Source organism: Lutra lutra, chromosome 1 (genome assembly GCF_902655055.1).
Source record: "Lutra lutra chromosome 1, mLutLut1.2, whole genome shotgun sequence".
In the NCBI taxonomy this organism is placed as follows: domain Eukaryota; kingdom Metazoa; phylum Chordata; class Mammalia; order Carnivora; family Mustelidae; genus Lutra; species Lutra lutra.
Genome location: NC_062278.1, coordinates 155,291,565 through 155,319,348, shown reverse-complemented (window position 1 = coordinate 155,319,348; position 27,784 = coordinate 155,291,565). Strand labels below are relative to the sequence as shown.

The 27,784-nt window shown below is 38.6% G+C and overlaps 1 protein-coding gene across 2 annotated transcripts in view; it reads left to right on the top strand.

Moving 5' to 3' along the window:
• The window catches only part of OXSR1 (oxidative stress responsive kinase 1), a 104,832-nt gene extending 78,597 nt beyond the window's left edge, over positions 1-26,235 (top strand). For both annotated transcript variants that reach the window (XM_047740475.1, XM_047740481.1), the window contains 10 exons: positions 2,629-2,677; positions 3,327-3,392; positions 6,094-6,216; positions 11,544-11,579; positions 14,620-14,766; positions 16,235-16,299; positions 20,454-20,506; positions 22,180-22,248; positions 23,096-23,160; positions 23,566-26,235. In XM_047740475.1, the coding sequence (XP_047596431.1) occupies positions 2,629-2,677; positions 3,327-3,392; positions 6,094-6,216; positions 11,544-11,579; positions 14,620-14,766; positions 16,235-16,299; positions 20,454-20,506; positions 22,180-22,248; positions 23,096-23,160; positions 23,566-23,640 (748 nt within the window). In that variant the 3' untranslated portion in view covers positions 23,641-26,235. The remainder of the gene's footprint in view (positions 1-2,628; positions 2,678-3,326; positions 3,393-6,093; positions 6,217-11,543; positions 11,580-14,619; positions 14,767-16,234; positions 16,300-20,453; positions 20,507-22,179; positions 22,249-23,095; positions 23,161-23,565) is intronic.
• The last annotated feature ends 1,549 nt before the right edge of the window (positions 26,236-27,784 follow it).

Genomic DNA, 27,784 nt, shown 5'->3' with positions numbered 1-27,784 from the left:
ACCACTCTTCTAGAGTGAGGAAAGGGATGACTGAGAAAGTGGTACAGGTTGGAGGAGATGAAGGAGACACGAAGACTAAAAACAAAATGATGTCCTAGATTGGATCCTGGAGCAGAGAAAGGATGTTAGTGCAAAAACTGGGGAAACTTGAATAAAGTTTATAGTTTATAATGTTGTACCAGTATTAATATTTTAAAGTCTGTAGCAATGTTAATATTTTTAGTTAATTTCTTGATAATTATATCACGGTTATGTAAAATGTTAACATTGGGGGAAGCTGGTGACAGGTATGTAGGACCTCAGTATTATCTTTGCATCTCTTCTATAAGCCTAAAATTATTTCAAAGAAAAAGAAGCTGTAGAACATCTTATTTCCAGCTTGTAAACCAAAATTACACCTTGTTTAGAACATTCTGAAGTTAAAAAGGAAACAAAACTTCAGTGGATTGGTTAAATAGAACAGCCAATAAAACAAAAAAGAGATAATTGTTGACTACTAATCAAGTTACCAGGCACTTCTGTAAACTGACAACATACATCATCTCATTTAATTTTTACAGTACTTGTATGAGGAGGGTGCTATTATTTTTCCTGTTTTTCAAATGAAGAAACTGAATCACAGAGTGGTTAAGTAACATTGCCCAAAGTCACACAGTTAATAAATGTTAGAGCTAGAATTCCAACCCATACAATTTGACTGTGGACTTTCTGCTCTTACTTAATCACACTATGCTGAGGAAATTGCTCAGAATGAAGCACAGAAAGATTTTTTAAAAATGGAAATATAAAAAGAAAGATGAATATTTGGGGGATAGAATGGGAAGGTTTAGTGTGTGTGTGCACACATGTACATACACATATACATGTATATGTATCTGTAGACTTTAAGGAGAGATTAGGGAGATCAGGAGAAGCAATATTTAAAGCAATAATGGCTGAGAATTTTCTAGAATTGGTGAAATACTTATAGCCTCGGATTAAAGAACCATCCCTCCACCAATTTCAAGCAGTATTTCCCTTTTCCCATTTGTACACAAGTCTCTAAACTGCTGGATTTAAAGGCAAAGAGAATCTGTTAAATGCAAGCTAAGGGGGCAGATTACCTACTGAGGAATATAGCAGGTAGACTGACAGCCACTTTCCTAATGACAGTTAAGGCCAGAATATACTGGAATAGTTCTGAGAGAAAATAACAATGCAGAATTCCCAGTCTAGCCAAACTATTATTCAAGAATAAGCATGAGGGACGCCCGGGTGGCTCAGTTGGTTAAGCAGCTGCCTTCAGCTCAGGTCATGATCCCAGCGTCCTGGGATCGAGTCCCACATCGGGCTCCTTTCTCGTCAGGGAGCCTGCTTCTCCCTCTGCCTGCCATTCTGTCTGCCTGTGCTCACTCTCTCTCCCTTTCTCTCTCTGACAAATAAATAAATAAAATCTTTAAAAAAAAAAAAGAATAAGCATGAAACTAAGATTTTTTTTCAGACAAAAATTGAGTTTCCAGTCATATATAGCACTTAAAGAACTCCTAGAAATGGTACACTAGAAAGAAGGAAATGAACTCAGAAGAAAAGGATTAATCATATAAAGCAATGTGATGCAAAGTGTTGAACGCACTGAAATCTTGATTGAATGAGAAAATAGGAAGGATAATGTCTGCTTTCAGTTTGCATAGCACTTTTACATCTCTTCTCTTAAACTGTACAATAATCCTCTAAGGCCCTGGTTCTTAAGTGTGAGTGTACATTAGAATCACTCGGGGAGTTTTTTAAAAACTAATGATGTGTGGGTTTGCCCCAACAGATTCTGCTTTAATTGCTATGGGCCTTAGGATTTGTTTTGAAAGTCCTAGCTTATTATATTGTACAGTAATGTTTTAGAACACTGCCTTCAGGAACTTGACCAGGTAATACAGAACCTTGGAGAGGAGATTTGCTGAGGGTTACCTGGTAGGTGTATGGTGTGATCAGGTCCAGTCTCTTAAGTGTAGTATTGTTTATTCTTTATTCTCTGTCATACTATTTACAAGTTTGTATAATTGACAATGATGATGCCTTTATTCAAGCAAAGAAAGACTGTACAGTCAAGCAAAAAACTGAGTATAGATTCAATATATATATTGAATATATACATTAGTTTCAGAATCTTCAATTTTTTTTTAAAGAAAATTGTTAGATTTATTTTTAAGAATATGTAGTTTTCTAAGTTGAAGGCATGTGTCAAGAGGCACAGGACTTGACTTGGTCCATTTCCTCTTTGTGAGGTTACATGTATTTTTACGCCTTGTTAAAGTAGACAGTGCCCACTTTTTTTGGGAAATGATATTCTTGGCAAAATAATAGCAAATATGTTGAAAGCCATGAAGAAGTCATGATTTCAGAAGAAACATTTCACTAATGAATTTTGCAAAGGATCTGTAATAATTATCAGATCATTTCTGTTTGAGTTTTCTTCTCTACTCCGTGTCTCATACCGAGTTAGTTTATCCTGCTTTTTGCTTTTTAGCCCGTTAAGGAAAGTGGAGAACACTGAGATTTTATCTCGCTGCTCAAGAAATCCTTTTCTCATTTTTGAAGATGGAAACCCACAATTACACTTGAATTAACTATTAAAACGTTCTTTTCTGGTTTTAGACCAACAGCAGCAGAACTGTTAAGGCACAAATTTTTCCAAAAAGCAAAGGTAGGAAATTCTTTTGATTTTATGTGTTCATGTGATCCTCCTCATTGCCTAATTAGATTTACTGCTAAGAAGCTGCTTTTTCTTAAGGTGATGTTTGGAAAAATGATGGTAGATCAGATAATTGCTGGGGGCATTATCTGTATGACCTTTGGTAATTAAGACACATGCTTTAGAATTAGTAAATGTATTTTTCATATAAATTAATTTGAACATCAGGTTAAATTTTAACAGGAATAGTTGATACTAAATTTTGCCAGTAGTAATATAATCTATGAAAAATACTCAACTCTCATTTCAGAGTTTGCTACTGAGTTAGTTAACATCTCATTTCCCAAAGAGGAATAGATAAGTGGGATGTTACTGTAGTTGAAAATGTGGGACCATGATCCTGAAGGAGATATGGTAAAGCAAACATCTCATATATAATGGCTCATACAGTACACTAAAGCTTTGTCTCAATCTGTGAAACTCGATTTGTGAAACTCCTTTTCTAAAGGAGCTTTAGAATTAAAGAAAAAAGAATGGAAACTTTCCTCAAACTTCTTTATAAAACAGTTACTATATCACATTTTAATTGTAGTGAATATTTGTGTCAGCTTCTTTGGTTCAATAAAAACTTGTAAGAAGAAAACTTACTTTTCCTCTCCAGAATAAAGAATTTCTTCAAGAAAAAATACTGCAGAGAGCACCAACTATTTCTGAAAGAGCTAAGAAGGTAAATGGAGATTTTACTCTGGTTTCCTAGGAAATTGATTAAATTTACTTCTGCATTTTGAAAGTATATGTTAAAAAATGCTTTGTTATGTTATGTATATGTTAAAAATGCTTTTTTTAAGTGTTACTCATTTTTTCCAACCCTTTTGTTAGTATTCTTTGATATATTCATTCAATAAATATTAGCCTACAGTATGTCTAAGTGTGCTGTCTACTAGAACGAAAAGGTATGTTACACAATTGATTAATTAATTCTAGACTCGGTTAAATCATTGTCTGTAGCTACCAGAGTAAGTTGTGAAGTTCAGCCCTTTCCTCACACTACACAGAAAACAATGAAGACCCATTAGGATGACTGTAATAAAAAAAGACAGACAGTAGCAACTGTGATAAAGATGTAAGGAAATTGGAACCTTCACACACTAAAGATGAAAATGTGAAATGGTGCAGTCACTTCAGAAAGTAGTCTGGCAGTTTCTAAAAACACTAAACAAAGCTGCCATATGACCCAGCAATTCCATCCTAGGCCTACTTGGGAGAATTGAGCACATGTACACACAAAGCTATGTACATGAATATTCCCAGCAGCATTATTCATAATAACTAAAAAGTGGAAATAGCCTGATTATCCATCTGTAGATGAATGGATATATAAAATGTCATGTGTCCATAATATAGAATATTATTCAGCAATTAAAAATGAAGTACTGGGGGCACCTGGGTGGCTCAGTGGGTTAAAGCCTCTGCCTTCGGCTCAGGTCATGATTCCAGGGTCCTGGGATCGAGCCCCGCATCTGGCTCTCTGCTCAGCAGGGAACCTGCTTCCTCCTCTCTCTCTGCCTGCCTCTCTGCCTACTTGTGATCTTTGTCAAATAAATAAATAAAATCTTAAAAAAAAATGAAGTACTAATATATGATAGAATATTATTAAGCAATAAAAAGAAATGAAGTACTGACGCATGTCATAGCATGGATAAACCTTTAAAACATTATGCTAATCGTGGGAGCTACTTACAAAAGACCACATATTATATGATTCTGTTTATGTGAAATGTCCAGAATAAGCAAATGTGTAGAGACAGAAAGTAGATTCAAGGTTACCCAGGACTGGGATTATACAGAAAATGGGCAGTAACTTCTAATGGGTCTAGGGTTTTGTTTTTGCCATGTGGAGGAGTGAAGAAAGTGATCTAGATTTAATTATGGAGATGGTTACACAACTTGGAATATACTAAAAATAATTGAACCTTAAATGGGTCAATTATATGGTATATGAATTTTATCTTAACAGAGCTGGTACTTTAAAAAGGAGCATCTGGACACTGACACCACCATGAACAAAAAGCTCTTAGAAGTGGAAAACATTATAGAAGAAATGAAAATAGTTAATATGATTGTATGGTAAAGCTAAGAAAATTTCCCAGAAAATAGAGCCCCAAACGCCAAGAGATAAATAACAGAAGAAAAAAGACAAAAGCGTTAGAGGATCATTTGAGAAGGTTCAATTTTGAGTAAATAAGTTCCAGAAAAGCAGAATGGAGGAAAATAGAAGAAAGAGAATCACTGAAAAAATAATTCAAGAGAAATTTCCAAATTGATAGTCACAAATTTCCAGATTAAAAAAGCACAAGTATGTAGCAGAATGAATGGAAATAGACCAGCTCTAAGACACATTGCTGGAATACTAGAGGCAAAAAGAGGATTCTCTAGTTTCCAGAGAAGGGGGAAAGATCATGGACGGTGTTGGATATCATAATGACATCAGTCGCTCCCCTATAAGCCAGGTCATAGCGAAGCAGTTACATATAACGTTATGAAAGAAAATGATTTCTACTAACCCAGACTTTTTTTTTTTTTTTCCTAAACCAGGTAAACTACGTTCTGGGGATGGAATCAAAGTTGAGAAATGCATGGCTTTTAATTAGTGTGCCATGCTAATAATGGAGAAAGTACTTAAACTGAGAAAGAGGAAGTCATGTGGCAGGTGATAGAGAGAGATCTGAGAAACCAGTCTAGGCTGGAGCAGATCAGGAGGCTGGGGTAGCATCTTCCTCTAGAAGGTGATTCTGAGAAGTACCTAATGTATATGAATGTGGTGAGAGGAGAGTTACACAACTGAGAGACCGTTTGGGGCTAAATATGATAAGTACATGAAAATAAGCAAATATTATTAATTCCAAGGGAAATAAAAAGGTACAGGAGAGAGAAAAGTAATTGTAATATACAATAAGGCTTAACTGTCTCATTACTTAGAGGAATATGAATTTAAAAAGAATATGCTAGAATGAGTTGAAAGTGGTTCCCTGTGAGTAAGAGGATAAAAGAAGATTGCTGTTTTTCTTAACAAAACTTGCACAGATAACAGTGCTCTTGGAACTGCAGGTTTAATTGTGATTTTTAAATTTAAAATTTTGAAAAAACCAGAATCTTCTCTGTCTTGGGTGTATTTATTTTGGGGGCTGAAGAAAAATTTTTCAAATCTCTCAACATGAAACCATTAATAAAATTTGGTTTGTGACTTCACATAGGAAGGATTTGGTGCTTGGGCCCAAGAGTATAGATGTATAGGGAAAGTCAGTGGTTGGAGTAAAGACAGGTAGATAGTGGAGCACAGAGAGCAAGGGAGGGGTGCAAGACACATACAGTATATATAGTAAATATCAAACACTACCATAATCCACATCTCTCTTCCTCATGTACAGGTTCGGAGAGTACCAGGTTCCAGTGGCCGCCTTCATAAGACAGAAGATGGCGGCTGGGAGTGGAGTGATGACGAATTTGATGAAGAAAGTGAGGAAGGGAAAGCAGCAATTTCACAACTCAGGGTAAGTCTTGTTAAATTCTATGCTTAAGATAGAGCTCTATCTTTTTGTTTGAAGCCTCTGAGATATGATATTCTCTGGTTCTGTTCAGCTTAACCATCTAAAACATAGAAAATACAAGTGTTAATGACAGAATTTCCTTGAGGAAGTTATTAACCGTAGGAGCCCATTTAATCCTACATGGAAGAGTGGACTGACACATCTGTTTGAATATGATATTTACGGTATATAAAAATGGCCAAAATCTAGAGATGTAAACTGAGTCTGAGATGAGAGTACACTGGATAGGTCTGATGACTGATTAAACATTGCGGAAGAAGCGATCACTGAATAGTATACCTTTCTTTAGTTGCTATATCCTGGATGGTTGTGTGTGTCTGTGTATGTGTTTGCTTGAAGCAGTGAAGACAAAGCTCTTATTTTGGTTTTTTTCCCATCACTCTTTCCTAAGTTTAATGCCTCAAGTTGATTGTTAGGACTCATTCCCAGGAATAGAAATATATATGGGAAATATTAATGTTTGAGGTTCATCACAACCTTGACTGCCTAAAACCTTTCTGTGGTATTAGTGGTGGGTAGATGGTATATCTCTTCCTGCCTGTAAGATCTCCTCTGCCTTAGCACTCATGACTTTGCTGATCAGCACTGAATATTTGTTGATCTTGTCAGATGAAGTCTTTTTGCAGAGCTAGAAGTAAAGCTTTACTTCGTAGAGACCTTGCCAATGAGAACTGGCAAAAATTTATTACATTCTAACCTTGGAAAGGTCTTTAAATATGTGTGTGTGTGTGTATAAACATTTGTTTATATAGATTATGAGTTTATTAAAATGTGGGACAGGTTTCTTTTCTCCTTCCTTTTTATATGATTCCTCCTTAAATCGATGTTGTTTTATACTATTACATTGAAGTGATCGAAGGAAGCCAGAGGTACATGAATCTTGAAGTTTTAGCTTACTTTGAAAGAGATTTTCATAGGAATTTTTCCTCTGACCAACAGATTTTATTTGGAAAGATAAATTATAATGTTTGATTATTATCCCCTAGCCATCTGCAAGAGAAATTTATTTAAAATTTTGTAGTTTGGGGGGCGCCTAGATGGCTCAGTCCATTAAGCTTCTGCCTTCGGCTCAGGTCATAATCCCAGGGGCCTGGGATTGAGCCCTGCATTGGGCTCCCAGCTCACAGGAAGCCTGCTTCTCCCTTTCCTCCCCATTTGTGCTTTTTCTTGCTATCTCTCTGTCACTCAAATAAATAAATAAATAATCTTTAAAAATAAACGAAAATAAATTTTTGTAGTTCTGAAATATTGAGCTTTATAACCTAATACACTGGTATGTAAATAGCTTAGAAAATTATAGAATTTGTTCTCAAAATGAGTAATTTTCTGTATTTCTCATAATCTGTAACTATTTTTGAGGACATGAATTCTTTTGTAAAAGGAAAGTCTTGTTTGAATTGAATTACATTGAAAATGCACACTATTATCAAGTGGGGTAGTCTGCAAGGATTGTTCAATATTAGGAATTCTTACCATATTAATAGGCCTAAAGATAGATGAAAAAACTTTGACAAAATCTAATAGGCCTACCGAGAAGACAAATCATACTCTTATTTTCACATGTTCTGAAAAAACTTTGACAAAATTCTGCACATGTTCATTATAGACTCTTGTGTAGATCCAGATTTCCATGTTTATATCATTTTCTTTATTCTGAAGAACTTTCCTTAACATTTTTTGTGATATGGATCTGCTGGTGTTGATTTCTTTCAGGTTTTTGTCTGAAAATGTCTCTGTTTCACTTTTGTTTTGAAAAGATACGTTTGCTAAGTATAAACTTTTAGATTGATAAGCTCTTTCTTTCAGTACTTTAAAGACGTTTCACCATATTCTTGTTTCTTTTGAGAAATCCGCTGGTATCCTTGCCTTGTTCTTTTATAAGTTGTATGTATCTGTATCCTGGCTACTTTTAAGATTTTTTTCTTTTTGAATAGAGTTGAGCAATTTGATGCCTGGTTTGGTTGTTTGGTTGGTTTATTTACATGTTTCTTGTGCTTGGGGTTTATTGAGCTTGCATCTGTGGGTTTATTGGTTTCTATAAGTTTGGGAATTTTTTAGCCATTATATTTTCAGATACTTTCTTCTGCCCTTCATGCACTTTGGAGACTCCAGTAACTTGTATATTAAGCTGCTTTAAAATTGCCAGCTCAATGATTTTCTTTTCATTTTTTAAAAATTCTCTTTCTACTCAGTCCCATTTTGCACAGTTTCTATTTCTGGCTTTCAAGTTCATTCATCTTTTCTTCTGTGGTGCCTAATGCTGCTAATCCCATTCAATCTATTTTATATCACAGACATTAAATATTTTAAGTTTGATTTTGTGTCTGTTCATTTTTATACCTTCATGTCTTACTTTTTGAAGATAATGTGAGATGTAGTAACTATAGTATAGTTAAAATAGCTATGTTAGTGTCCTTTTCTGCTCATTCTAACACTTATGTCAGTTGTGGAGCAGTTTTGTTTGATTGATTATTCCCTTCATTATAGCTTCTTTAACTCAGCTTCCTGAGTTGAGGAAATAGGCTAAGGGTCCAGGGAGACCAAGGCAGATGAAATCGATAAGGTAGAGTACCAGGGAGGAGAGAGCTATACAGAGAGAGAAGTTTAGAAATCTACAGAGCTTCCTTTTTGAGTGTACAGCAGAATACTCTTTAAGAAATACATCTGAGAAAACCACCTGAGACTGGGTGACCGTGCCCAGTGCTCACAGAGAGCCAAGAACAGTGCCTCTTCCCACCAGTCAGAGTGGAGAAGCCTGTAATTCACAAGGCATTGGGTAGAGTTCTCAGAAAGGTCTTATCTAAGTATTGGGGAGTATATGGCCCTATACTGAGCCCTGCTGCAGATCCAACTAACAAATCACAAAAGCAAGATCCAAAAGGCTTAAGCCATTTCCAAGTAACTTTACTGTATTTCAGAACAAAGCTTGAGAAGATTTATAGCAATACAAAATTATCAGCTTGCAACAAAGTAATATTCACAGCATCTGGCATCTAATCAAAGATTATCAGGTATGCAGAGAGTCAGGAAAGCAGTAACAGTGAGCTCACTTTATGCCCAGATCTTGGTCTTTAATGTCATTCTCTACTAAAAGAATGAAGGCTCCTTGGAGAAATGGATGATTCTGAGGCTTACATGGGGAAAATAGAAGATGAATCTGGAATATCTTCTTTTGTGAAAAAGAAAGGTTTTTTTATTTAAAAAGAAAGTCATAATTTGATAACAGGTGCACCAGGTTGAATTAGTTCCCACTCACCAAATTAGAATTTAACTATCAAAATCATTAAGTGTAGTAATAAATTAATTGTAAATCATTTTAAAAATTGGAATCCATGAATCCATGCCAATAATGAATAGATGGATAAATAAGTGGGGGCCGGGGGGGTTGCTAATTTTTCATTATAGTAAATTGCCAGTGCTGACTGGTAAATGTGGAAGAGTATTGGAGGGGAATATCATCACTTTATAGCCATGATTAAAGCAGTCAATAAAGATTAGGTCAGACAAGAATCATCAGCAGTTGCTAAATATAGGGGAAATTTTTGATGAGCAGGATATTTACAGGGTCTTGAAGTGTCTCTTCAAAATTGCTATTAGTTGGAAGGGGAATATAATTACTACATACTGGAGAACTTGGAAAAGCTTTGACTAAAAGGTGATTAAAATGGATTAAAATTGACATTATTGTGAAATTTGCTGAAGTTGATAACTTTAGTAGTGTGAATTTACATAAGAGGATATCCCTGTCTTATGAAATACACAGTGACTGTTCAGTGGTAAGCAGCTAGGACATATGCAACTTACTCTCAAATGGTACAGGAACAACATGACCGGTTAAATATATATTGTATATCTATTTAAAAAGAGAGAAAGTGAACATCTTAAATAGGAAAGCAGATAAGGAAGAAAGGTTAATGATTCTCATTCTAACAACTTTTCTGTAAGTTTGAAATTATTTCCAAATACTAAGTTTTTTTTTAAAGGTTTGGTTTGGCCAGTATAGTTGCTGTGATATGTTAGTTATCACCTGAACCTTGATTCTCCTTAATAAAGTGGTGATGAAAATTCACAAAAACCTAAGGTGAGGGGCGCCTGGGTGGCTCAGTGGGTTAAGCCGCTGCCTTCGGCTCAGGTCATGATCTCAGGGTCCTGGGATCGAGCCCCGCATCGGGCTCTCTGCTCAGCGGGGAGCCTGCTTCCTCCTCTCTCTCTGCCTGCCTCTCTGCCTGCTTGTGATCTCTCTCTGTCAAATAAATAAATAAAATCTTTAAAAAAAAAAAAAAAAAAAACCTAAGGTGAATAATCTGACCTTTTAGGTAGTCTAAATTGATGCTTGGTAGCATTGACCATAAATTGGTATTTGTTTAGATATAGGGTAAGGGTGTTTTGTTTTGTTCTGTTTTGTTTTGTTTTTGTATTCTCCAATTGCGTGTATCCAGAATCACTGATGTTACGATTTACTAAATAAATTTAGCTTAGATGTTCATATGGCAAATTACAACTGGTTTTTCAGTTTTGACTCAAGAGTTTTCTTCATTAAAGCCCATAACCTGAATTACTCTGCTTTGAAGATGTGTCGGATAATTAGCTTAAAGGCTTACATTTGGTCTGGGATATTATATATATAATATGTTCATGATAACACTGGGTGTTAAACACAACTGATGAATTATTGAACTCTACATCTGAAACGAATTATGTACTTTTTGTTTCTAGTTGAATTTAAATTTAAAAAATAGTATGTTCATGATTAGTAGAAAGAATTGTACTTTGAAGAATGTGACCTCCTATTGCCTGAGAACTCAGTCCCATTATGTTTGGTTATAAACCTCAAGTTGTGGGGCTCCTGGGTGGCTCAGTGGGTTAAGCCTCTGCCTTCAGCTCAGGTCATGATCTGAGGGTCCTGGGATGGAGCCCCACATCGGGCTCTCTGCTCGGCAGGCAGCCTACTTCCCCCTCTTTCTCTGCCTGGCTCTCTGCCTAATTTTGATCTCTCTCTGTGTGTCAAATAAATTAAAAAAAAACAAACCTCAAGTTGTGAACTTTTAAAATACTGTAAGACATTGATGTATTAAAGGCTACCTGGACAAAGAATACAATAGTATCATGATATTTTCTTTTTCCAGAAAACTCACTAGAGTTACGAGTGACTTAACTTATGGATCAGAATGAAATGGAGTTTATTTGCGTTTCAACATTCTGTGCAGTTTGGAACTGACTACAAGTAACCTAAGTTTTGAGTTAATAAGCCTTTTTTGTATTTCTTTTAGTCTCCCCGAGTGAAAGAACCATTATCAAATTCTGAGGTAAGTAGTTGTGGTTTTTGAATCATTAAAAAACCAGTCATTTTGTTTTGGTTTGGTTTTAATGTTAAGCACATCTTTTTATATGGGCCTAAGTGAGAATGAGAATTTATAGCAATCAGATTTCACCGGAGGTATTGATTCTGAGTTTAAAAGGACTTCTCCAGTAAGTTGGTGCTGTTGCACTCATTTAAAAGTTGACCTAAAGGCTCAGAAAGTTGTTCTTTCCTTGCTTGCCTGATTTTATGAATTACTTTTCTGGCTTGGGTAGCTTGATGTGGAAAGTCGTCTTATTGCATTAATCTGTCCATATGCTACTTTTCCTTTTTGTCCGGTCCCCCTCCCATTGTCTTTTGTCATGTAGATTCTGTTGTCTTTAGTTCTTGCCTTTTGGTGATAGGAATCCTACTAAAAAGAGTCCTATTAGGCTGGCCTGCCTTATGCTCATTTCTTGAAGATAACAGTTATTTCTGGAGATACATTCTGTGATACATTCTTCCTTCTGGCAGCCTGCATTGCAAGCTCAGTATTTGGTTTAATGATACACGTCTTGCCCCCTTAAATCAGTTTGATTTTGCCCCGTTGCTTAAAAGTACCTATTTTTCTACTTGATTTTTGTGGATGGCATACGATTTTTGCACACCGTTAAGTACAGGATTTGTGCACATAGTATTGTTTAAGACTAAAATACTGTACTGTAGCATATTTATAGGCTGGTATTGACAACTTATAGCAGAACTGCAGTTCACTAGGATTTCTGGCTCTTCTTCTTGCTACATGGTGGAATTGCATCTCCCTACCCCTTGAAGTTACTCATGCTCATAGCAGTGGCTTTGGGCAGGGAAATGCCAGCAGGAAGAAGAGCCCTTCTGTTGTTCCCTGGGTTCTCTGGCTCCTGCCACCACAGCCTGTATCCCCAAATGAGGATAGTACCAAATTTAGCCTCTGCTGGCCAGAGATCGAGATGAAGTGTGTGCAAGAAATAACTTTTCTTCTTGTAATCTGAGAATTTAAGATTATTTTTTACTCTTACTTATCTTGACTAATTCTTAGTTTCTCCACTGTTGATGGAGAGGGTATTTTATAGTTGATCCGGAGTTGTTCTATGATCTTAGCCTTTTTCCTTTGCCTCAGTAACACCCCCACGTGCACTCTCAGGTGCTCATACTCATACTCCTGCACTCCTTATTTTGTCATTGGGTTTGAAATCCCTGGTGAAGTACACGTAGCGTAAAAGTTAACATCTTCACCATGTTTAAGGGTATAGTTCAGTAGCGTTTAGTACATTCACACTGTTGCGCAGCTATCCACTGTCAATCTCCAGAAGAACAATCATCCCATGTTTCCCACCCCCTACCCCTGGCAGCCACCACTCTACTATGTCTGAATTCTACTGCTTTCTGTATACCTCATGTAAGTGGACTCACAGAGTATTTGTCCTTTGTGACCAGCTCATCTTACCCAGCATAATGCCCTCTAGGTTCACTCATGTAATATGTGTCAGAATTTCCTTCTTTCCTCCCTTTTTGAGGCTGAATAATATTCCATTGGATATATCTACCACATTTGTTTCTCTTTTGACTGGACGGACACTGGGTTGCTTTCACCTCTGGACTATTGTGAATAATTCCACTGTGAACATGGCTACATAATAAATATTTGTTTTAGTTCCTGCTTTCAATTCGTGGAGGTCTGTATCCAGAATGGGATCATTCTATTTTTAATTTTTTTTGAGGAATCACCTTACCATTTTCCATAGTGGCTGCATTATTCTCCACACCCACTGCAGTGCACAAGGTTCCAGTTTGTCCATATCAGTTCATTTCTTGATTTTATCTAACATTTCTGTTCTTATTATAGGTAAACTCATGTGTGCAATTTGAAGGCTCCTTTTGAAATAATGCTAATACTTAATGTTAACATTTTCAAAAGTAATCTTAATGTTCTGTTTTTCTGTCAAAATCCAGAACCAGAGTTACTTTTAATTTCCTCTCTATGAAGCTAAAGGATCACAAAATTATACTACTTTGTGTCTTAACTTTGTTTATATAATATCAGCTACTAGACCTTTTTTGTTGCCCTTTCAGTTTTTTCTCTTTCAATTCTAAATTGTAGCCAACTCTAGTATTTTTTTCACCAACTTATAATTTTGAATAGTTTAATTTTATTTTCAACTCAACATTAGTCTTTTGTCCCCACATTACATAATTAAAATTTATAAAATATTTCAAACATGCAAAATTATATATCTATATGTATATATATATAATGTCTGTGTTGGTTATAAAGCTTTATATCTGTCTTGAAAAGCATTTCAGATTCGTTAATGAATCACTGATTACTTGTCTTTCTTTTTAAGTAGTGGAAGGTTTTCAGACCTAGAAAAATGTAGCTCCTGTAGAAGAAGATTTACTACTTAAATCTGTGTCTTAGAGGTGCTGTTTTATTGGGCAAAGGAAATAGAATAGATGTAGTTAAAAATAAATAGGATGCAATGAAATTTTATTCTGAAGGAATAAAAGCAAACTAAGGGCTATAATATGGCTAAACCTCAGAACATTGTGCTAAGTGAAATAAGGCAGACAACAGAGTGCATGCATTTTATTTATATGAAGGATCCGGAAAAGGCAAACTGATGGGGACCGAAAGTAGGTCAGTGGTCACCTAGGGCTGGGTGTGGGAGCAGGAATTAAATGTAAATGGGCACAAGAGAACTTTCTGAGTTGATGAAAATGTTCTAAAACTAGATTGTAGTGATGTTTGCTAGAACATCATCTAGAAATCATCCAGTTGTATACTTAAAGTGGGCGAATTTAGTGGGATATGAATTACACCTCAAAAAAGTTGTTATAAACAATAAAGCCTAGTAGAAATATTTGACTTCAATTTGAAATAGATGTATTCAAGAGAGGTAGGGATGTGGCAGTAAACTACACAAAAACTACTTTGAAAATGTCACCCTGGGAGGCTCTGCTTGCCCATCAGTAGACCTGCCTCCTTTTCCACTCAACTAAGCAGCACTGTGTGTATGTTTCTGTTACAGCTGTTTCCAACAACTGATCCCATGGGTACTTTACTCCAAGTTCCAGAACAGATTACTGCTCATCTACCTCACCCAGCTGGGCACATGCCTGCACAGCCAACTCAAGTCTCTCCCCCACCCCCAGCAGAGCCAGCAAAAACAGCTCAGGTAAAGCAGGAGTGCACTTCAGTGGCCGGTCTTCTGGGTAGAGGAAGAAAGCAGAAATTGATGTGGAGCAGTGCCTTATGTAATAAGGTTGATGTTGTGGTAGTTTTTAAAACAAGTTAGAAATTCTGTTTTCACAGTTTTCAGTGTATGCAGGTAAGAGAACTTTTCAAGGATCATACAGGCTTTTAAGCAGTAAAATAAGTTAACAATGGAAACATTCCAAATATCAGGAATTTGGGGAGTTGGTTTTATTATAGTTATGTAATATAATCTGTGAAGGCCCATCATCAGTCACGCACAGACATCATTAACTCCTCATACACTGAAAGCAGTCAAGGGAAGGAGGGCAGTGACCTCCTTGTCTGTGAATTGCTCCTTGTCTTCCCTCAGGAAACTTCAAATACTGTGCATAACACATGATGTGAGGTTTCCAGAGTCTGTTTATTTATTAAATATTAGAATCTTCATTTCTTTTGTTCTAACATTTTAGATTGAAAAACATAAAGATGGGGGCACCTGGGTGGCTCAGTGGGTTAAAGCCTCTGCCTTCAGCTCAGGTCATGATCCCAGGGTCCTGGGATCAAGCCCCGCATCGGGCTCCCTGCTCAGCGGGGAGCCTGCTTCCTCCTCTCTCTCTGCCTGCCTCTCTACCTACTTGTGATCTTTGTCTCTCAAATAAATAAATCAATAAATCTTGGGGGGAAAAAAGAGAAAGAAAGGAAGGAAGGAAAGTAAAGGAAGGGAAAGGAAAGAAAAAGAAAAAGAAAGAAGTAAAGATGGAAGTTCTCTGATTTTTTCCGTTTGCATTGCGGTGGTGATCTGCCTTTGCAGGCCACTGCTCTGAGAGCTTCCAGTTAGTCATGGTGCTGGCTTCATGTAGTCTTTTCATCAGACCCAAGCTTTCCATTTCTTTCCTTCATATCTAAAAAGATACAGTTGTCTTAGGAAAACTGATGGAAAGATTGGATTTACTTTATAAACTACTTAAATAGCACACAGGGGATAGCTTACAATGCAGAGAGGATTAATTTACCCATTAAAAGATCTGGAATCTCAGGCTGGGTGGATTCCTAAGGGGCAGACGATTTAGATCCTACCTTGTATATTGCCACATGATACACTGGCAGATTTAAAGGAAAGAACCCCAGTTTTAGTGTCTTTCGCCCTTGTGGAGGGAAAGAGGGATCTGAGTAAACAAAATATAAATGTGGTTGTGTATGGAATTTCATGTGGGTTTGAGAATTCTCTTTTTAATTGTGTTTGCCTCAGGTTGACATTCAGCTCTTGTTGCTGCCTCAGAGTACACGTCCTGCCACAGTAGGGAATGTCCCAGCCACTGGTCTGGGTCTGGCCTCACCGAGAGTGAAGGAAATTGCTGCCATGTGGACATTTCCTCTGCTTATGACCATTAGTCACCTTCATGCTTAGTAGTCCAGACACTGACTTCATACCTTTCAATGTGTTTTAGGCTCTGCCTTCAGGAGCAGGCTCACAAGAAACCAAGATCCCAATCAGCCTAGTACTCAGATTAAGGTAAGTAAACATCTTCTGTTTGTTTTCTGCACACTCTAAATGTGCTATTTTCTCTTTGAAAGGGACTCTTTTTTTCTAATAGTCCGTGCCTGAGAGTAACTGGGTAAGATTGTGTGCCCCCCAGTATCAAGTGCTGGGCATCGCAGGGGTATTGTTTCCCTCAGAAGTAAGAGCTACAGGGCCCCTGGGTGGTGTAGTTGGTTGAGCTTCCGATTCTTGGTTTCATCTCAGGATTGTGAGGTCAAGCCCTATATTGGGCTCCACACTCACTGTCTAACATTCTCTCTTCTTCTGCTCCTCCCAAATAAATAAATAAATAAAATCTTTAAAAAAAAAAATAATAGCAACCTTGCAAGGACCTGGATGTTAACACATTCTCTTAGCTGTTTTTCCACTAGTCGTTTTTTTCAGTACAGCTAGTTTAGGTTCTGTAATTGAGTATGGTCTGTAACTGAGGTATAGTTTTTAGGGGAACAGCACTGGTTGGCTTATCTGAAGATTAGGCTTGTAATTTTGACCATATATCATGGACTCTGCAATCAACTGACCCAAGAGTGGAGTGCTTTCTGATTGTGATAGATCATATTAAGGCCTTGTTCTTAAAAAATGAAAGGAAAACCCTCTGAGAATATATTTGGTCTTTTTGTTTTACAGCAGGTGTTCTGAATCGGTGGTTCTTGGTGGGGCTTATAGCCAGGCTCTGACAGGTTGCTCACAGAAGTGCCATAGGTGGCAGTCTGTTCATTCTGACCCTCTCCTCTTGGAGGTAGTTGGGTTAGGATTGCAGAGCTTTCTTGTTAGACTAGCAGTGGCTGTTGTATTGTTCTAATTGGGTCTCGTTCTGTTTGTGAAATTAAAAGTATCACCTGAGACAACTCAGACCTTCGTAACTACTAACATTTTTTAAAAGGGTTTCCTTGAATTACCATGGACTCATTCCTCTTCCCACATACGAATTCCTAATCTTCTTCTCAGTATGACCGTAATCAGAGATAGAAGCAGGGAGATCTTTTTTGAGAATGTTTTGATTCTACCACCCGGAGCAATGAAACTGTGCCATCAGTGTGAAGAAAGCAGATTGGTTTACCTTTCCTTTACAAAAGCCTAGTCAATATACATAGTCTCATCACAGATAGTTTTGGACTCATTAAAGTGTCTTAATAATCTTGTCCAATTCTGATTGTGCAAAAAGAATACCACTTGTCTCTTTTAAAAACTTTTTTTTAAAAATCTTGTAGCAGCTACTAGTACAAAAATTATATTTGACCTGTGCTTCAGGAAGTTAGAGAAGATACTTACTTTTAAGTGATACAACTAGCTTTTTGAGAGAGTGGTTTTTTAGTGGGCTGTGTTCCAGACTTGTTTATGGAAGAAGAAACTATGTTCTCTCTCTCACTGATGAAGACTCTGAGGTGAAACCACTAGAAGAGATGGTAAACATATTTAGTCCGGTTTAGTGTCTTGCTGTCTCTGAAGGATTTGTGCTTAGCATGCCAGCTAAATCACTAAAATGATGCTGAATGTTCAATCTTTTTATTCAGCTTTCAGAAAGAATGGATTGACCAATTATGTATCAAGAAGACTGTATATCACACTGTTGGTTATTGTGGCAGGATACCAAGTAAAGGGTGAATAAGGGGCACCTGGGTGGCTCAGTGGTTAAAGCCTCTGCCTTCGGCTCAGGTCATGATCTCAGGGTCCTGGGATCGAGTTCCGCATCGGGCTCTCTGCTCTGCAGGGAGCCTGCCTCCTCCTGTCTCTCTCTGCCTGCCTCTCTGCCTACTTGTGATCTGTCTGTCAAATAAATTTAAAAAAAAAAAAATCTTAAAAAAAAATAAAAATAAGAGTGAATAAAATGCCTCACTTGTTAGTCAGATCTAGGTTGGAAGCTGATTTGTATTATGTACTTAGCACAGGTTAAAGACACTTTGGGTGGTATACATGCAGAAGTATAAATCTGTATACAGGTACAAAGAGAAGGCAGTATGAAGGGGAAAATCATTTGGGGATAGATTGTGTTAGAGACGGGTAACTACATTCTAAACACAACTTCAGGAATATTTTCAAGTATCCATCAGGTAGACCTAGCCCTCTGCATTGTTTAGATAAAGTGGATTTGGGTCCTTAGTGATCAAGCATGTCTGCCTTTCCGTATAGTATTCTAAATACCCACCTTTAACCAGAACCTCCAGGGAGCCTGGTTAATCTCAGTATATGGTTTGCTGAGTGATTACAGTAACTGTCCCTCACCAGGCACACATTTAAACCTCTGGAGCCATGTATTAACTCTGCTGCCAGTATGGGTCCAACTCCTTTTCTCATCTTTTCCTTCCCCCTCATTGTCCGAACTCCTGTGGAATTTGGGGGAGCATCATGTATTTCATTTTGTGAGGCTGCCAAGACTGAGTACCTGTAGTGGGCAAGGCACTCTTCTAGGGGAGCCTGGGGTGGGAGTGAGGAGGAAAAGGGTATCCTCTATTTTTTTTTTTTTAATGCTGCCGCATATTTTAAAAAAATTTTTAAATTCCAGTATTAAAATAATTTAATTCCAGTTAACATTTGGTGTTAGTTTCAGGTATATAATATAGTGATTCAATAATTCTGTATATAGTACTCAGTGCTCATCAAGATAAGTGTGCTCTTATCACCATCTCCTATTTCTCTGTCCACCTTCCCCCCTCCCCTCAGGGAACCATTAGTTTGTATAGTTAAGAGTCTGTTTTTTGGTTTGACTTTTTTCCTTTGTTCATTTGTTTTGTTTCTTAAATTCCACATAGGAGTGAAATCATATGGTTTTTGTCCATCTCTGACTGACTGAGTTCCCTTAGCATTATACTCTGTAGCTCTCTTCATGTTGTTGCAGATGGCAAGAGTTCACTCTTTTTTATGGCTGAGTAATATTCCATTGTATATACACATATCTTATCCATTCATCAATCGATGGACACTTGGGTTGCTTCCATATCTTGGCTATTGTAAATAATGCAACAGTAAACATAGGGGTGCATGTATTCCTTTCAATCAGTGTGTTTCTGTTCTTTGGGTAAATACCAGTAGTGTAATTATTGGATCATGTGGTTAATCTATTTTTAACTTTTTGAGGAATTTCCACGCTGTTTTCCATGGAGGTTACACCAGTTTGCATTCCCACCAACAGTGCACAAGAGTTCTATTTCTCCACATCCTCTCCAACACATGTTGTTTCTTGTGTTGTTGATTCTAACCATTCTGACAAGAGGAAGGTGATATCTCATTGTGATTTTGACTTACATTTCCCTGATGATTAGTGATATTTAGCATTTATTCATGTGTCTGTTGGCCATCTGGATGTCTTCTTTGGAATAATGTCTGTTTATGTCTTCTGCCCATTTTTAAATTGGATTCTTTGGGGTTTTTTGGTGTTGAGTTGTATAAGTCCTTTGTATTATTTTGGATACTAATCTTTTCATCCTGTATCATTTTAATTATACTTTCCTGTGCACATACATTTTCCTCTTAGTTTATATGATATCTCAATGGGACTAAGGATGGAAGTAGGCATCTAAGAATCTCCTCAATGGGTGCCTGGGTGGCTCAGTGCCTTTGGCTCAGGTCATGATCTCAGGGTCCTGGGATCAAGCCCCACATCGGCTCTCTGCTCAGAGGGGAGCCTGCTTCCCCATCTCTCTCTCTCTGCTTGCCTCTCTGCCTACTTGTAACCTCTGCCTGTCAAATAAATAAATAAAATCTTTAAGAAAAAAATAAAAAGAATCTCCTCAAAAGCCTGAGGGCTTTTTGTTTTTGTTTTTTTCTTACTTTGTGCTTAGGTAGTTTTTTTCCCCATTTAAAGTATAGTGCTGTATTAGTTCGGGTGTATAATATAATGATTCATCAGTTCTGTGCATTACTCAGTGTTCCTCACAATAAGTGTAGTGTTAGCATGAGGTTTTTATATTGACTACTGGAGGACATAAATTAAAAGGATTGTAGGATAGTTAGATGGTCACTCTGAGTAGTTTGCTCTGAGCCCTGCAGTGTGAGCTCATTAGGATAGGTCGTAGGATCTATGGAAATAGAATGGTTTTTCTTGAGGCACAGCTTTCCTGTTATATGTTGGCAGAGTCAGTATGCATAAATCCAGAAATTTATTTTACGCATTCCCTTTTCTTTTGTAGGAATTCAAAAAAAGAACTAAATGATATTCGATTCGAGTTTACTCCTGGGAGAGGTAAGCCATCAAAAACATTGAAAACAAAATAACATCTAATTTATTTAATGAAATGTGTTGTGATGTTTTTGTCCTTTAGATATATTTTACTTTTAAAAGATGATGAAAATGTTCCTGGTTTAAAGGGTTTGGGTGGCATATGAATAAAATAAAAACTCTATTTACTACTAACCTCACTTATAAAACCTAGTATGATACAAACAGTAATGAGTGTAGCTCTAATTCACGGCCTACCATAGTAGGCCAGGCATTGTGCTAAGCTTTCTACTGTTAAATTCTCAGAATTCCCCTAAGGAAGATTATTGTCCCCCTTGCGTAGATGATGAAACAAGGCTTAGAGTGAGGGGAGGTAACTTGTCCTTCACACAGCCGGAAGAGGTGCCTCTAGAATTCATATCCACACTTGTCAGGGTGCAGAGTTCTCGCTCTCAGTATTGAACATGGTTGTACTTCTCCATGACAGTAAAGAAGAAACAAGGCTTCTAGCCTCCTCTCTTCCCAGGCTGAAGTGGAGTCCTGTCAGGCATAGTTTCTGGCCATGAACTTCTCCCTGGGATGAGACTTGTTTCTTTCTTGCCTTTGTTACTCAAGCGGTCAGACTGGGGAGGTGGCCAGCAGCCAGCACATTCATCCTGTGTGCAGTGCTCATTCTTCATGCTGTCTCGGTATCATCAGCAACTAAGTATGAAAGAGGACGGAAGCCAGGTGTTCAGAGGTGTATCCATTTCACTGTTTAAAACCAGGAAGAGGGGACACCTGGGTGGCTCAGTTGCTAAGCATCTGCCTTCAGCTCAGGTCATGATCCTAGGGTCCTGGGATTGAGCCCCACATCAGGCTGAGTTGGAAGCCTGCTTCTCTCTCTCCCACTCCCCCTGTTGTGTTCCCTCTCTCACTGTGTCTCTATCAAATGAATAAATAAAATCTTTTAAAAATTAAAAAAAAAAAAAAAAAACAGGAAGAGTCCCATTTCAAGGAACTAATTCAAGTCGCTGGTCATCAGCACAAATGTCTGCCCACCCACTCCCCAGAGGTCCTCCTGTTCTTTCGGGCTCAGTGTTCAGTCCTCAGGAAGCAGCAGCACTGACTCAGTTGGAGAGGAGATCAGTTAGGGTTGCTGAGTCCCTGTCTTTTCGTTTCTTTTACAACCATTGATCAGATTATATGATGTAAAATCACTAGATATGAAGAAAAGCCCACCAGAATAAAAAAGAAAATGATGCTAGCAAAAAACTTGGGATGTGATCTCTGAAGAGAAGAGATTACAATTTGTTCTTTCAAGATGTGCTTGAAAAGAAATCATTCCATTATACTAGCCCTGAAGATGTTGCACACACATCATCACATCTCAGAGCTGGTGGGGCTTGGGACCAGGGCTACCCTCAGAATGGGACTTTTCCTCTGTAGCATCACTGTCAGTTGCAAGTTATCTTTATAGTGAGTTGATACTGGCCATCTGGTTGTTAGAGATTCTGTGCTCTAGCTAGACCTAAGAGAATCTCCCACTTGAGGTAAGCCCAGTGGTAGGAGAAACCTTTGTGTGGAAGACCCGCCCCCCTCTTTGGTTCTGTGAATTTAGCAGCTAGCTTGGGCTTGCCAGTGCCAACATCTGCTCTAGGAGTTCGCAGTAACGTGCATGCACAAGAAATGGAGCACCTTCTTTTTTTTCCTTGCAGATACAGCGGAGGGTGTATCTCAGGAACTCATTTCTGCTGGCCTTGTCGATGGAAGGGATTTAGTAATAGGTAACTACTTTGTGCTCTGCCCTGCGCCCTGGTGTCTCTGTCTTTGTATTTAGGACCTAGAAAAGAGGCTTTGATTCCATTTAGTGGATCTCACGGGTCTTGGAATGGTCTTGGCATTGCTGAAATACAGGTATTGGTAATAGTTCCTCACAAAAAAAGAAAATCTCGTTTCAGAGTTCACTTTCTGACTTCCAGTGACAGTAGGTGAAAGCTGGGAGACTCTAGTAGAATTGATGATGTAATCACAAGTTAAAGTATACTTAACCATATCGAGTTCATTTTGGACCGTGAAACTCTGCCCTTAACAGCAAGAAAGAAGTAAGCAAAACTCATTAGAGGCTTATTTCTAGAATAAGCAGAAAGTAAGAAAAGGTACAGTCGGCCCATGTGTACATGTTATTGAAGGAAAAGACCATTGTCTAGGGCCAGTCAGCAAAGTTTTTCTGTAAAGGACCAGTTAGTAAATAGTTTAGGCTTGTGGGCCATTCACTGTCTTTAAACCATTCTTAGCCCACAGCCAGACTAGAAATAGGCTGCAGGCCAGAGTTCAACAGCTCTCAGGGTAGAGCTTTCTGGCCTGTGAGTAGGCAAATCCTTCCTCTTTGACCTGTGTGTCTTGCCCCAGTTAATACAGCATCTTAAAGAAAGTTACTTTGATCATAATTCGAGATTTATTTGTGCTACTTAGAGTTGAATTTAAAAGATAATTTTTTGGGGGGAGTGAGTTATCGTTCCACTTCCATTTTGGTTGAACATAGAAGAGTCTGAGCTATCGTTTAAGTTTTTAAAATATGGTAGGAAATGGATTTACTTAGCTTCTTATTACTTTCTGTTTGTATGATTACAGTGGCAGCGAATTTGCAGAAAATTGTGGAAGAACCTCAGTCAAATCGATCTGTCACTTTCAAACTGGTACTCATTTCTTCCTCTTTATTAAACTGTCCTTACATAGCCGCAGCTTCTGTAGACCAGCTTCTATATTCCCTGAGCTCTGAGAATTAAAAATGGTGGATTGTGTTCATTTAGCCTCCCTAAGGCCTTAGGCCAGTGTCTCCTTTTGAGTGGCCTCCCTCTGTTCTCCCTCCAGGAAGCCTCCTACCCCAGGCCCTTGACTCTTAAGAGAGGGTGTTTCCAATCTGATTCCAGCTTTGTACCCAGACCCCACCTTTTCTGGAAGAGACACCTTCATCTGCATCCTCGTATCCCAGGGACCTGTACCCTGCTGTCTTCCTCCCTACAGTCCTTATATCAGTTTTAATTGCTACATGCAATTTTGTTTACAAATAACCACAGCTTCTCATTTTGTTTGGTTCTTAGGCATCTGGTGTCGAAGGCTCGGATATTCCTGATGATGGTAAACTAATAGGATTTGCCCAGCTCAGCATCAGCTAAACCACAGCCCTGAAAGAGGCGGCCTAAGGAGATTCCACACATGCGTATCTCTGTTGCTTCTGTTGGCCTAAACCCACTACTGCCAAAGAACCCAGCAACAAACCTCCCGGCTAGGAGCTTTAGAGGTCTTTCTTTATGTTCTTCCTGCCATCATTCCCCCCTTTTCCCACAGGGAAAGAAAAGTTGGATCACCAGTGGCCAGCATCCCTTTAAAGAGTTCCGTTAGTAAACTTACTGCACATGTCCCCTTTCTCCAGCTGAGAAGGGGACTGTGCCTCAAGGCTCAGGAGGGAGATCTGGCAGCTCATCTTGCCTTACTCCAATGATGGCGCTGGGTGGAAAGTAGCAGCTATATTGGGCTTCTTCATCCTGCCTGTTCTCCCACACCTGACAGGATGTGGGCAACTTGGGATATATCTTCACCACTGAAGTAGCAATTAAAAGTTGATTGTTTATCTGGAGCCCAGAGAATTTAATTTAGTAATTTTTTTTTTTTAATCTGATGTGAATTCTAGCAGCCTTTGTTAGGAAAAAGCACAGCCTCAGAAAGAGGCAGCCTAAACTGTGTTATTGTTTTGTTCATGTTTCTAAGCGTTTTGCTAAAGCTGCTCTCAGGCACCCCTCTTCATCACTCCCTCCAGAAAGGGTTGCTAGCCTTAACTTCAGCTGGTGCAAAACATCTGACTGTAGTCGAACTTCAGCCATCAGATCCTAAAAAGTGGAACTTTGGACTGTTTTTAGCGAAAACATCAAGTAATGGCTTGTAAAAGTGAATTTCCCCAGCAGTGGTTTTGAACAGGAAGAATCATAACTCATATCATTGTGGAAGTATTTATTTTCAAATCTTAAAAAATTCAGTTGAAGAAAAACTGCTCCTCAATCCTCCCATGAAAATTTGCCTGGCCTCCACGTCATAAGGAAACGCAAGGCTGAGCTTTCTACAGCAATAAAGGAGACTCACCAGGCCAGCGAGGCCTGCCTTCCGGCCCTCTCCTGCACTGACCCTTTGGAGGGGCTCCACACTTCTGTGCGCTGAACCTGACCCAGGATGGAAAGTGAAACCACATGTGCCGAGACTTTTAGGATTTATGAGTAGACAGTGTTCATTTGATTTTCTATAGAAATAATATAAATTATTCTTTAGGTTTAAAAACGAGCACTCATAATGCAATATGTGAGTAATCGGTGGGGCCGATTTTCTTTCCTACTGTTTCACAGTCAACCTCTGTCTAACTGCAAGTAGCCCTAACAGTTTTTGTCTAAGAAAGGGACACTCAATCTGGCCTTAAAACGACACATGAAGATGGGCTTTGGCACCATGGAAAGGGGAGAGCTGCCTCTTACAGAATCACGCAAGCCCTTTCCAGTACCGTTGGTCTGTGAATAACAAGATTGCTTCACCTAGTTGTCTCTTGGAATATCTCTGGAAGCTTTCCCCACAACTGAGTTGTCGCAGCTCTTGTTTGGTTCTGAGCTTGTTGTTTTAGTCATGGGCTTCCTTTCCCTGCCCTGGGTGCAGAGGCATACTGGGGAAGGAGTGGATGTTGGGGAGAAGGATGGGATGGGTTTGGAGTGGCCATTGGGAGGAAAGTAGATGAGAGGATCAGACACCAAAGTCCAGGGTCCCAGCAGGACTGGTAAAAAGTGGGAGGCCTGCCAAGCCTAGAGAGGGAAAGATTGATTAGTTTGCTGGAAAAATACTTAGCTTTTCTTTTTCTTTTTTTTCTTTTTTTTTTTTTTTTTTAGAGGGATGGGAATAACATATGAAAAGGAGATAGTGTCCCTTTGGCACAAGGCTAGTGGCTTACCTTTGAGTCTGTATTTTTGTCTCAGTCAAGCCATCATCATCTACTTACTGATAAATCCAGAGGGTGGTGGCCTCACTCTGTTCTAGCATTCTGTTTGGAAGTAGTCTGGAGCCCAGGGAGGAGATGAGCAGCAGCCCGTTGCCGTGTTCAGTTTCCCCAGCCAGCCATGACTTTTAAACTGCAGTGGGACAAGCATGCCAATAGAAGTGGGCTAGGGCTTTCTCTTTCTTTTCAGTTCATTTTTTGCCCTGCTGGGAATTAGGAGCCAGACACCAAGACCCAGGACAGTGTTATTTCTTCTGCATGATGTATGGTGGACTCCCTTTGCTGACTTTCACAGCGATGCTGAGAGAATACATGAACAGAAACTTCCCAGGTTGGACAGCATGCGACCTAGTGAGTGACCTTGCTCCTTTCAAGGAGCAGTGGTCTAGGGTATACCTCTGTCTCTAGGTCTTTAGGATCCCTTGGTCCCTGGGGGTAGGGACTAATTTAGCACAAGGTAACATGTGCCAATGCTGTTTGTGAAATGTATGGTCTTATTCGAAATGACTAATGGATTTGTTTGGGTTTTTTGCTTAAGTTTTGAACCAAATCCTAGAGCCAGCTGATACTATTTAATAATCTGAGGATAGAATAATGGTGTATCAATAAATGGAGGTTCCTCCTTATGACGTATGCTAGATTATGGAAGATGTAAAATATTTGACCTTCCCTTCTCCCTTTTTTTGACTTTGTATTTTGCTGCATGTTTCCTTCATTTTTAATCAATAAAGAGTAAATTGTCTGTGGCGGTGTAAGGATTCTTTACTTCAGTGCTTGCTGGTGGGGAGTGTGAGGAGTGGGTCAGGGAGTCACTACTAACTTAATTTTTCACACAAATGGGGGAAAAATGCACATAAGCTAAAAAAATGTGTATTGATCTACAAATTATCTAGGACAGCTGAAAATCATTGTACAAATGGGGAAACTAAAATCTCAAAAGGGGGAGAGAAGATATGGCCAGGGAAATTTCATAGCATGGGGCACAAAACTCCTTGTACTGTTGTTTCTGTTTGATTCTGCTTATGCAGTTGGATAGGGGAAAGAGGCCACATTCAAGGCCTTGTGAGTCCATTTTGGAAAATTGAGAGCAGGGCTGAGCTTGTCGCTATTTGACTTTGCTATTGAAATGGTGGGATTACATGTGAGAGTCTAGGCTCCTCTGTATTCTTCCACCTCCCATGTAAGTAATCTTGATCATAATACTTTCTCCACACTAGGGTCCTTCTGGGACGGGACTGCTTGTGGATTCTTGTAATTCAGAGCTCAGGCACTGACAGGATTGTATCTGAGTGATTTTGCTCTCAGGATAAGCAGGTTGTAAAAGTGGACTCTGAGGCACCTGGATGGCTAATGATCTCATTCACCTTAAGTGAGTTTAAATTATGATTCACTTTTTCTTCTCAGAGCAGATTGTAAATAATAGCACAGAATTTCAGTTGGCTTAGATAAAATTGTTTGATTAATTAAAAGTTTGACTGATGTTCCTTTTGTGTGAAACATACTTAGCAGTTCAAAGTGAAAAAAATCTAATCCTGGAAAGGATTGTCATCATAGAACTTGAAAGAAATATTGACTTGGGGGGCGCCTGGGTAACTCAGTGGATTAAGCTTTTGCCTTCAGCTCAGGTCATGGTTTCAGGGTCCTGGGATCGAGCCCCACATTGGGCTCTCTGCTCAGCAGGGAGTGTGCTTCCCCTTCTCTCTCTCTGCTTGCCTCTCTGCCCACTTGTATCTCTGCCTATCAAATAAAAAAATAAAATCTTTTGGGGTGCCTGGGTGGCTCAGTGGGTTAAAGCCTCTGCCTTCGGCTCAGGTCATGATCCCAGGGTCCTGGGATCGGGCCCTGTGTCGGGCTCTCTGCTCAGCAGGGAGCCTGCTTCCCTTCCTCTCTCTCTGCCTGCCTCTCTGCCTACTTGTGACCTCTGTCTGTCAAATAAATAAATAAAATCTTTAAAAAAAATAAAATAAAATCTTTAAAAAAAAAAAGGGAATATTGACTTGGTAGTTTCCTAGTTTATGCTCAATACGAAATTCCATTTCATTTGGTTTCTCAGGAATGTCATCTATCCTTTAAATATGAAAGATAATTACGCGAGAAGGAAGATGTCTTATGACCAGAAACCTAGAACTTGGACATATTCTCTAATTTCCCAGATGATAAAGGCCACTCATAGTTTACTGAGCTCCATATTGTACAGATTACAGGCTTTTTGTCCCTTAATTGAAAGACTAAAATCTTTAAAAAAAAAAAAAAAAGCAGGTTGTGAAAGTGAACTCTGAACCGCCTGGATG